We start from the raw sequence: 10,781 nt of genomic DNA on the forward strand, positions 1-10,781 counted from the left end.
AATAATAATAAAAAAAATTAAATATTATATATTTTTCGAATTAAATTAATTATTAAAAATTATAATAAATAATAATAATATAATATAATATTACGTGGACGAGCGTCTGCGCTTTGTAAGCACGGATGCTCGTCCACGTAGACCAGCGTCCGCGCTTCTCGTCCACGTGGAGCGTCCGCGCCTTGTGGCCGCGAATTGAGGTATTTTTGCAAAAAAAAATTTTGAATTATTTTTGAATTTTTTTAATTTTTAAATTAATAATAAAAAAACCCGTTTTTGCGTCATTAAAAAAACCACTTTAATTATTTTTTCCACTATTATACTCAATAATTAAATTAGTATTTTATGAAAAATGCTTATTTTTTACATTAACAAGTTAATTATAATCACATATTTTATTTTAAAAAATAAACACATAATGATGTTTTAATAAAAAAGTAATTAAATAATAACAACAATAGAAAGATGGTCAAATTGAAAACTTGATAACGTCGGGGACTAGAATTGAAATGTTTCATTATCTTGTTGCGGTAAAACGGGGACAAGGCAGGCACATAATCGATTTCACTCCCGCCATGACAGCATTTTCTCTTTCGCAATCGTCTTTCACTCTACAAAACTACTCTTCTTTCCCTCTATCCAGACCATTTCCCCACTTCCAATTTCCAAAATCCTTTCGTGCTGCGGAAAATCTCCAATTCAGAATTCGCTACAAATTTCCCAAGTCTATTTTCCCCAGCGAGTCCTCGTCTCAGCTCTCCGACGAAGATAATGAAGCAGAAACGGATGCGGATGATGACGAATATGACGTGGCGGCCGAGGAATACGAGGTTGTCTCTGGAGAATTTGGTGAATACGGTGAACAAGACGAATACGATGACGACGGCGTTACAGAGGATAGTGTTGGTAGGGAATCTAGGATTGAGGAGTTGAAGTGGCAGAGAGTCGAGAGGCTTCGGAGTGAAGTACGGGAGTACGGTGAGGAGATCATTGATGTCGAGGAGTTGTCCTCCATTTTCAGCTTCAGAATTGATAAATTTCAGGTTTTATTATACGGTTTTACGAGCGGGTTCGTTTTTGGTTAAAAAAAGCAACGCCCACGAATATCTAATTTTCAATTTCTTGCTACATTTTCAATTGTCAACTGGAAGACGAATCGCCTGGTGTTTTTGTTGATTTTTTTGCAATGCACTTGTTCAAGTCTGCAACTGTAGTTTATGGAGATTTGAGGCTGTAATATGTCCATGTCTTAACGAATGTTGTTATTGATAACTAGGAGATTATCGAAGTAAGTGATGTTTTACAAAGAAAATTTGAACTGTGTGATTTATATGTTTTTGGTTGAACCATAGATAGTGGGAAAATTTAAATTTTTTGTAAGTTCAGAGTGCTTAGTTTTGGTGAGGATCTGACCATACATGAGGGAAGATCTTTGAGTTATTAATTATATTGGTTGTTCCTTTTCGAGCAGCGTTGTGCATGCAACAGAATTTTGCCGGCACGTGTTCACGAAAGTTAATTCACTATAAAGTACAATGATATCATGAATAGGTAATCTTTGGAGTGTGCATCGAAGACATGACATGTCTTTGCTACGCTGTGCACGTAAAGAAAGTGTGACGGTATGTACTCTATTTTTGCAGCGGTTGGCAATTCAAGCATTCTTGAGAGGTTCTTCAGTTGTAGTTTCTGCACCAACTAGTAGCGGAAAAACTTTGGTTGCTGAGTCCGCAGCTGTCGCAACCGTAGCCCGAGGAAAGAGACTGTTTTATACTACTCCTCTCAAGGCTTTGTCAAATCAGAAATTTCGCGAGTTTCGGTTAGCGAAGTTGAGACTGTTTGATTTGTTTCTGCTAATTTTGGGACATTAACGGGTTCCAATTCTGATATGTGATTTTACAGTGAGACATTTGGTGATAAAAATGTTGGCCTTCTTACTGGGGATTCTGCAGTTAACAAAGATGCTCAGGTTTTGATTATGACTACAGAGATTTTGCGCAACATGTTGTATCAAAGGTGCATCAGAGAGTTCGACTGTTTATTTACTTGGTCTGTTTTTAGATATTCTTCATATGATTATTCCAACGGAGAATAGGGCATGAAAGACACTATTGATATTTTGGCTGATAGAGTACCCCAACCTTCACATTTGTCAAGTATTTTGTTCCTTCGGTCACTTTTGATAATAAGTTTTTCATAGTACCTTTATAGCAGAAATCTCATTGTCTTTATTTTCTGTCAGAAGTGTTTGATCCAGGTCCGTTTCACTCACTTTGTTTGGTTTTAATAAAAACTGAGGATTTGCGTCTTTCTTTTTTTAATCGATAAATTTTCCCATGCAGTGTTGGATTGGCTTCCTCCGAAAGTGCACTTTCCAATGTGGATGTGATTGTTTTGGATGAAGTGCATTATTTGAGTGACATATCTCGGGGTACCGTTTGGGAAGAGATTGTGCGTAGTTTCTCCTGAATAAGTTTGTAATATTACTGATTGAATATGTTGTTAATTGGTGCTATCTTCACATAGGTTATTTATTGCCCCAAAGATGTTCAACTCATCTGTCTGTCAGCAACAGTGGCAAATCCAAATGAGTTGGCTGGTTGGATTGGTCAGGTACTGCAGCTGCTGGTGTTTACTTTCATTTCTTTGCTATATTACCAACAAATTTGTTTTTCTTCTTGGAGTTTATTATGACTTTCTTATTTCAAAACATTAAACTTCCTACTTTTCTATTTCTGGTTGAACCGCTGTCAAAACTTGAAAACAGCTTTCCGTATGTGGTGCAGATCGCAGAAAGACTTGTAATTTCATCTGCAGATTTGAGTTTTTTCGTGTCCAGTGAACATCTAGCGTTTCTTTGTGTCGTATCAAGATGTGTGTTGAAGATAAGATGCAGCTAGTTATGAATTTTTTTTTAATCCGTAAATCAAAATGGTATGACTCAAAGAGTTGAGTGTACAAGTACACTGGGTAAATTAAAACCGTGACGCCTTTTTGTGCTTGCATTGAAGCTACTAGGTAATAAATTAGTAGCACGAGAATACTGGATTAATGGACATCTATATAATTTAATTTATTCTTTATTTCATCCCATTCTATTTGTTGCTGCCGTCCCTAGATTCATCGAAAAACTGAGCTTGTAACCTCATCAAAGCGTCCAGTTCCATTGACTTGGCACTTTTCAACAAAGACAGAATTGTTACCGCTTCTTAATGAGAAAGGCACCGGGATGAATAGGTGATTATATACTATCGCTCTCACTCTGTTTATTATGTGCTATAGCCGGCTTAAATAACGCCTCTCCTTTTTTCGGAAGCTATCCAATTGAATACACTCCATTGGCAATGCAGGAAAATTCTAGCAAATCTCATTGTTCTCAACTGCTTGGGTGTATCATTTGTAATTGCATGATCTTCGTCCACAGTATGTTTATAAAATATAGAAGTTTCAACAAAGCGTGCCAAATCATTGAATGAATTAAATGCTGAAAACAGAAATTTAGAATTTTAAGCCGCACTTATCATAGTGACTGTCTGCGCCTGGTTCATTCGTCGACTAGATATTTCTGAATCTGCAGCAGGAATAACGACCTTTATGTTTCAGGGATTCAAACCTAAATTAAATTTGTTGTCCTTTAGTCCCACTCCTTTTTTTTTATGTTTACTGATAATTTTGCAGTAGCAATCTGGCCATGCGATGAGCTACATCAAAACTTTTCCGTTGGTTTGCAACATTTGGTTTTCTCTCTTTTTCTCTTAATGAAATAAGACGTTTCAACATGGTTGTGTAATTGGAATAATTCTGGAAGAAATCCAATGGCTTTCTGTGTCTTATGGTCTGAAACAGGATGCTTTCACTAAAAAATACACAGCTCGATTCGTCAGGGGATAATTCAGACAAGAATGAAAGTTCTAGAAGAAGGAAATCAAGAAGATATAATAATGATCTGTCTTCAAGTTCTAAGAATGACATGAATTCTATCCGCCGTTCACAAGTACTGACTAACCCTGGTTTTGTCCTTAATTAATACTTTATCTCGGTCACATCTCTTTTTCCCCATTTTTTTTATTTTTATGGTAGGTCCCCCAGGTTATAGACACATTGTGGCATCTTAATGCAAGGGATATGCTTCCAGCAGTTTGGTTCATCTTTAGCAGAAAAGGATGTGATGTTGCTGTTCAGTATCTTGAAGAGTGCATGCTATTGAATGAATGTGAGATGACTGAAGTAGAATTGGCTTTGAAGAGGTTCCGTCTTCAATATCCTGATGCTATGAGAGAATCAGCTGTGAAAGGTCTTCTGAGAGGTGTTGCAGCACATCATGCTGGTTGTCTTCCACTCTGGAAATCATTCATTGAAGAGTTGTTTCAAAGGGGACTTGTGAAGGTTGTTTTTGCCACGGAAACTCTTGCTGCTGGAATTAACATGCCTGCTAGGACAGCAGTTATTTCATCTCTGAGCAAAAGGACTGAAAGTGGACGCACTCTTTTAAGTTCGAATGAAATGCTGCAAATGGCAGGACGTGCTGGCCGTAGAGGCATTGATGAAAGGGGTCATGCTGTTCTCGTCCAGACTTCATATGAAGGGGCTGAAGAATGTTGCAAAGTTCTCTTCTCTGGACTTGAACCTCTTGTGTCGCAGTTTACAGCATCATATGGGATGGTGCTCAATCTTCTTGCGGTATCTTTTTAATCTTTGTGTACTTTGACCAAGTTATTTTGGTGATATGGAGTTCATGTATCAATGTTCTGCAGGGTGCTAAAGTTACTCGGAGATCGCCTGAACCTGGTGATGGGGATGTCTCACAATCTGCGCGGACATTGGAAGAAGCAAGGAAGTTAGTTGAGCAAAGTTTTGGAAATTATGTTGGAAGCAATGTCATGCTAACTGCAAAGGAGGAGCTCTCCAGAATACAAAATGAGATACAAATGCTGACTTCAGAAATTACAGATGAATCCATTGATAAGAAAAGCAGAAAACTACTGTCACCATCGGCTTATAAGGAGATCACCGATCTTCAGGAAGAATTACGGGTATTTCTGTTTCTTACAGTTCTTGAATACTTTTTTTGTCACTCCTGACCGTTGAAGACTATCATCTTGACTTTTCGTTATTCTGGATGCACTAATCACAATTATTTCCTTCTTAGGAAGAAAAACGTCTCAGAACCGAATTACGGAAAAGGATGGAACTTGAGAGAATTTTTTCATTGAAACCTTTACTTGAGGACCTTGGAATTGAACATTTACCTTTTATGTGCCTGCAACATACTGATTCTGATGGTCTTCAACATCTAATCCCCGCTGTGTACTTGGGGAAGGTTGATTCTTTAAACACTTCAAAAGTAAATAATGTGGTAAGCTTGACTTTATGAACCCTTCTTCCTCCCTTGCAGTTGACTTTGGAAATCTTAGTCGCATCTTCGGTAAATCACTTAGTGCCATCCATCTGTGTTCTCGCATAGCCCATGAGTCTTTCCTTATGATTCAATAATTGCCTCTACTATCTAATCGTGACATTTGATATCCTGTATGGTTTGAAATATCAAATATTGGAGTTACATTGTTACGACTAGTTATAGTTTTTGGTAAAACGACAAACAATTGGTTCTACAATTGGTAAAGTCAATGTCATGAGTTCGATTCTTATTGATCGTAAGGAATACAATTATTGGGACAGAGATTGTTAATCTGCAATAATTGTCTATTCCAGAGAGCAATCGAAACGTGACTTTTGGACTGATGTACAATTTGAAATATTGAAGCGGCACTATTACCACTCGCTATATTTGTTGATAAAGCGGCGGACGCTCGATCCTACGCCTTTACAAGTGATTATTGAAACATCTTTCTGAAGCACATTTGGTTTGTATCTGCTAGATTTTGCATTCTACTAATCATTCCTCTTTCATCTTACCACTTAGTCTCTGCTTGGTGTTGGCTTCTGTTGCCTTGAAGATGGTTGAAGGCTGATACAAGTCTCTCACCATATCAAAATATTTGCAAACATGTCATTCAGCACTGAATTGTCATGTTCTCTTCGGTGGCATGAAGTCCATAGATCTGATTTTGACTTAAATGATTAAAGTAAAAGAATTCATCTATTTCCAGCACATTCTAGTTCTATGTGTTACCGACCTTTTACATTCTTTATTAGATCTCTGTTATAATTTGTTGTCTACCCTCCTTGCAGGTTCATGAGCATGATTCTTTTGCGTTAAATAAAGATTTTTGTTTAGACGAAACCAAATCTGATCATCAGATTGAACCCTCTTACCATGTGGCTCTCAGTTCAGATAATTCTTGGTACCTTTTCACAGAGAAGTGGATCAAAGCAGTCTATCGAAGTGGATTTCCTAATGTTGCCCTGGCTAAAGGCGACGCTTTGGCACGTGAAATAATGACGCTTCTGCTTGATAAGGAAGAGACGCAGTGGCAAAAGGTTGCAGAATCTGAGTTTGGTGGTCTTTGGAGCATGGAAGGTTCTCTTGAGACGTGGTCCTGGAGTTTGAATGTACCAGTACTGAGTAGTCTTTCTGAAGATGATCAGGTAATCCAGTATCTTAAATAAGTCACCTAACGAAGCATATTTTTGGGCCTCAAATGTGGCAGCATGCTATGCAATGAAACAACCTTTTCCGTCTGAACTATATGTTGAAATAGTTTGTGTCTGTGAAATTAACCGGTTTTGGGTACTAAAATTATTTGTTGTGCATAGGTTTCTGCTACAGTTTCAGTTAAACATGTATAAAGCTAAATGTTTCATCTTTTCTTTTGTTTAAAGGTTGTTGTGTTTTCTGAAACATACCAAAACACTGTAGAACTCTATAAGGACCAAAGGAACAGAGTTTCGCGGCTGAAGAAAAAGATAGCACGTACGGAAGGCTTTAGAGACTACAAGAAGATTATAGATATAGCGAAGTTTACCCAAGAGAAGATAGGACGCTTGAAGGCTAGGTCACGACGGTTGATTAGTCGCATAGAACAAATTGAGCCATCTGGTTGGAAAGAGTTTTTGCAGGTGATCAACGATACACTAAAAACTGACAGAATTTTTATCAATTTTTTTCCCTGAAAAACGGGTGCTATTCCCTTTTCTGATGCCTTCCAGATAAGCAATATCATACATGAAATTCGGGCATTGGATGTCAACACCCATGTTATTTTTCCTCTTGGTGAAACTGCGGCCGCAATTCGTGGAGAAAACGAACTCTGGTTAGCAATGGTTCTGAGGAATAAAATTCTTCTTGACCTGAAACCTGCACAGCTTGCTGCTGTCTGCGGAAGTCTAGTATCAGAAGGGATAAAAGTTCGACCATGGAAAAATAACAGGTGTCTGTAGTTTCTCTTTTCTTTCTTCTGTAAGTGGAGCAGTGTTGCATGTTATTTTGATTATTTGATCAATGGTAAAGTGAGGTTTTATCCTACCTGCCCATTTCATTTTAACTACTTGGCACTTGCTATTTTTCTATTTCACATCTGAGAATGACACTTGATCATTTGTCGTTTCGATTCTTCAGCTACATATATGAAGCTTCGACTGTTGTCATGAATGTAATAACTCTTCTGGATGAACAAAAGAGCTCACTACTACAACTCCAGGAAAAGCATGGGCTGAAGGTAATTTCACGGTATTTACTGGAATATGTGTTTTGATTCGTAGTTATATTGAACTTTACACGGCAACGTTTTACAGATCCTATGCTGCTTGGATAGCCAATTTTCAGGCATGGTTGAAGCTTGGGCTTCTGGCCTAACTTGGAAAGAAATTATGTTGGACTGTGCCATGGATGAAGGAGATTTAGCTCGGCTTTTAAGGAGAACAATTGATCTGTTAGCTCAGGTACACGTTCTCACTATTATTTTACCACCATTGAGAATTCACTTCTCTGCATCTTTTTGGCTTACCTTTCTTGTTTCATTTATATTTCCCTTCACTTGTTTTAACGCAATTTCAAAATCCAAGTCCTGATAAACGAACTGATTCTCTAATCTTTTCTGGAATCTTGTGGGTATTATACTGAATGCAGGTACCCAAGTTACCAGATATCGACCCTCTGCTGCAAAGCAATGCAGTGAAAGCAGCAAGCGTGATGGATCGGCCTCCAATAAGTGAATTGGTCGGATAAACTCCAGGTAAATGGTATGACTTCGAGTCCCAAGGTAAGTTACAGGCATACAACTATATATGTCTAAATTTGAGCCACTGGCATAAAGAGAGATCAAATTTCTTATGAAACTAAATAAATAGGAATTCTATTATACTCCCATTTTTATCATGTGGGTAAGAGTTCATTTTCTGTTATCTAAAATAATGGGGAAGGGAAACATGTGGGCTGGAAAAATCCCAAGCATAAAGAAAAAAAATGGTAAAGACCATCAAAGTTGCTCAAATCATGTCCCCCTTATTTCCTTTTCCAATTTTATGTTACGCAGATCAAATTGCCCATGATCATTCATGCTATCAAATATGGAGCCTCCGCTCCAATCGGTTTGACCAGTTTAATATCGGTCCGATCCTTTTGACTAGTTCAATATTGATTTTTTATCGGTTTTGATCGATTTGACAGGTAAAACACTTTTTGGACGATGTCCAGATTGGACCTATGACTGTTCTCGATTGAACTGGTCGGTCTAATTCTAAAAATACTATAGACATTTATGATAATCCTAAAATTTTAATTTAGCCATTGGATGAAAAAAAATATGTACATCATTTAATATTTCATTTTTCATATAAATAGTGTTAATGAAATAACCGAATATAATATTTCATTTAATACAACAATGCAATCACTTTCTTGCGAAGAAAACTATTTTTTTTAACGTTGAAATGTCACTTGCATTTTTAAAAATAAATTATATTTTTTATTTAACTAGTTAAACAATTTTTTCTTTATATATGTATTTTTTAAGTTCTAAAACATAACATATATATATATATATATATATATATATATAACCTATATACTTTATTATTTTCATTTATTTTGGCAAAATATAACTAATATAAATTTTTAAATATAATTGAGCGATCACTCAAGAAATAGAACTTATCGATTATTACCGATATATCTATCTATTTTGCAAAAAATTCAAACTCGTAATACAGTAAAACCTCTATACTGAAGAATGAAACCATAACAATCATGGTCGGCACTACATTATGTGCTGCTAATCCATTTAAGAGATTATTAATCTTAACAAAATTGCCCTGTTCTTCAGCAGACGATCTTATACATCGTTCAATGTTCCTGTTTGCTTCTTGTCTGAAATCTTCCGTATTAAATCAACCCAAGATTTTATAAGTTTATTGTTTCTGTTAAAAATAGAGAACCGGGCTGTGTTGGTTTTTGTCATGTATCTTTGTATTAACTCATCTTGACTTTGACTAGGATTAAGTAATATTGTTAAATCATGTACAATTAAGATATTATCCCAATATTTAAAAATTTGCTTTCCATATCTAAATAAAATCATTTATAACATTATCATTACGATATTCAATAAATTTATAAAATATAATGAAAACAAAGGTAGAAACATTATTGAATTATGATAATCAATGCCAAAAAACTTTTTTGTTGCTTCTTTGAAATTTTTTGACAAAGAAATACAATTACTAAAAAAATTTCAATCATCGTCAGTCGATATTAAATATTTTACAGGAATATTATTGTAATATGGACTAATTAAATCTTGAAAACTAACAAAATATGTTAAGTAAGTGATATAAATAATTTCATCTAGTTTCAACCAAGATGATGATATTTTTAAAAATTAATACCGTTTGATTCGACTATTTTTTTTCCAACCACGTCCATGTCTTTTTTTACATAATAATTATGCTTTGAATTTTTCTATTACAATATAAATATGTTTATCACAGACATATTTAACACATAAATTGATAATATAATATGTATATCTAAAATGAAGCAATTTATAATCTAAAATCGGTTCTAATTAATATTTTAGATATTTAATCGCAAGAGTATTGTCAATCACATTATCTAATGTGATCAACATTATTTTATTTTATATGCTATAAATCTTAACATTTAAAACATATCTAGTTATAGTGTATGCATTGCGTGACGATTCTAAATGATCTAGCGCTAAAATTCTTTTTTGTGTAGTCCAAGTTTCATCAATTCAATGACATGTAAAAACAAAATAATATTCATATTTCAAATTATTCCAAATATCAGCTGTCAAATTAACTCTACAAAATATTTGAAAGATGTGATTTTAGTGTTTCTTTATATATATCAAAATAATATTTCTTAAGTGTATGTCTAGAAATATTGTGAAAATCAGGTTGAATAATGCTAGTAAATTCAATAAAATCTTCTTTTTCAACTATTATAAAAGTTTTTTTTTCAATTATATTATATTATAAAAGATTGACAATATTTGTAACAAATTTAACGATGACTTTTCGAGATTTTTTTTTTGTAAGTATGAAAGATTTACCACTTGAATGGATAATTTGTTGTTGGGTAGGTTCCTTACAGAATAGTTGTAGCGAATCAGGGTCAAGTTTATGTACCTTGACTAAATATTTTTCAACACCGGAACCACCACCCGTTTTGTAAAGTTTTGCAAATTTTACATATGACAAAAGAGTTGTTCGTAACTTGTTGTTCAATGTCGAAATGATTCCAAACTTTTCTTCTCTTTGTTCGGTATGTCGTCATGCTCGTTGTCATTGTGTTGCTTGCTTGGGTTGACGATGGTGTCTCTGTATCTTTGTGGAGAGTTCCATGTCTTATTCCTCAT

At 35.1% G+C, this 10,781-nt stretch overlaps 1 protein-coding gene across 3 annotated transcripts; it reads left to right on the forward strand.

Annotated features, from left to right (window-relative positions):
- Nucleotides 1–538: 538 nt before the first annotated feature.
- On the forward strand, nucleotides 539–8,732 carry LOC142552606 (DExH-box ATP-dependent RNA helicase DExH15 chloroplastic). 3 transcript variants are annotated; one of them, XM_075662312.1, is made up of 17 exons: nucleotides 539–1,043; nucleotides 1,644–1,819; nucleotides 1,903–2,016; nucleotides 2,343–2,451; nucleotides 2,527–2,613; nucleotides 3,119–3,237; nucleotides 3,847–3,994; nucleotides 4,081–4,680; nucleotides 4,755–5,033; nucleotides 5,150–5,356; nucleotides 6,193–6,549; nucleotides 6,784–7,020; nucleotides 7,111–7,331; nucleotides 7,520–7,619; nucleotides 7,696–7,842; nucleotides 8,030–8,162; nucleotides 8,436–8,732. In XM_075662312.1, exons 1-16 carry the CDS (start codon nucleotides 576–578, stop codon nucleotides 8,126–8,128), a joined length of 3,468 nt encoding a protein of 1,155 aa, XP_075518427.1. In that variant the 5' UTR covers nucleotides 539–575; the 3' UTR covers nucleotides 8,129–8,162; nucleotides 8,436–8,732. The 3 variants fall into 3 exon arrangements, with proteins under 3 accessions (XP_075518427.1, XP_075518428.1, XP_075518426.1); XM_075662313.1 differs by having other exon boundaries at nucleotides 8,030–8,135; XM_075662311.1 differs by lacking the exon at nucleotides 8,436–8,732 and having other exon boundaries at nucleotides 8,030–8,393.
- The last annotated feature ends 2,049 nt before the right edge of the window (nucleotides 8,733–10,781 follow it).

The sequence above is a fragment of the Primulina tabacum genome, chromosome 8 (assembly GCF_025594145.1).
Source record: "Primulina tabacum isolate GXHZ01 chromosome 8, ASM2559414v2, whole genome shotgun sequence".
Lineage (NCBI taxonomy): Eukaryota > Viridiplantae > Streptophyta > Magnoliopsida > Lamiales > Gesneriaceae > Primulina > Primulina tabacum.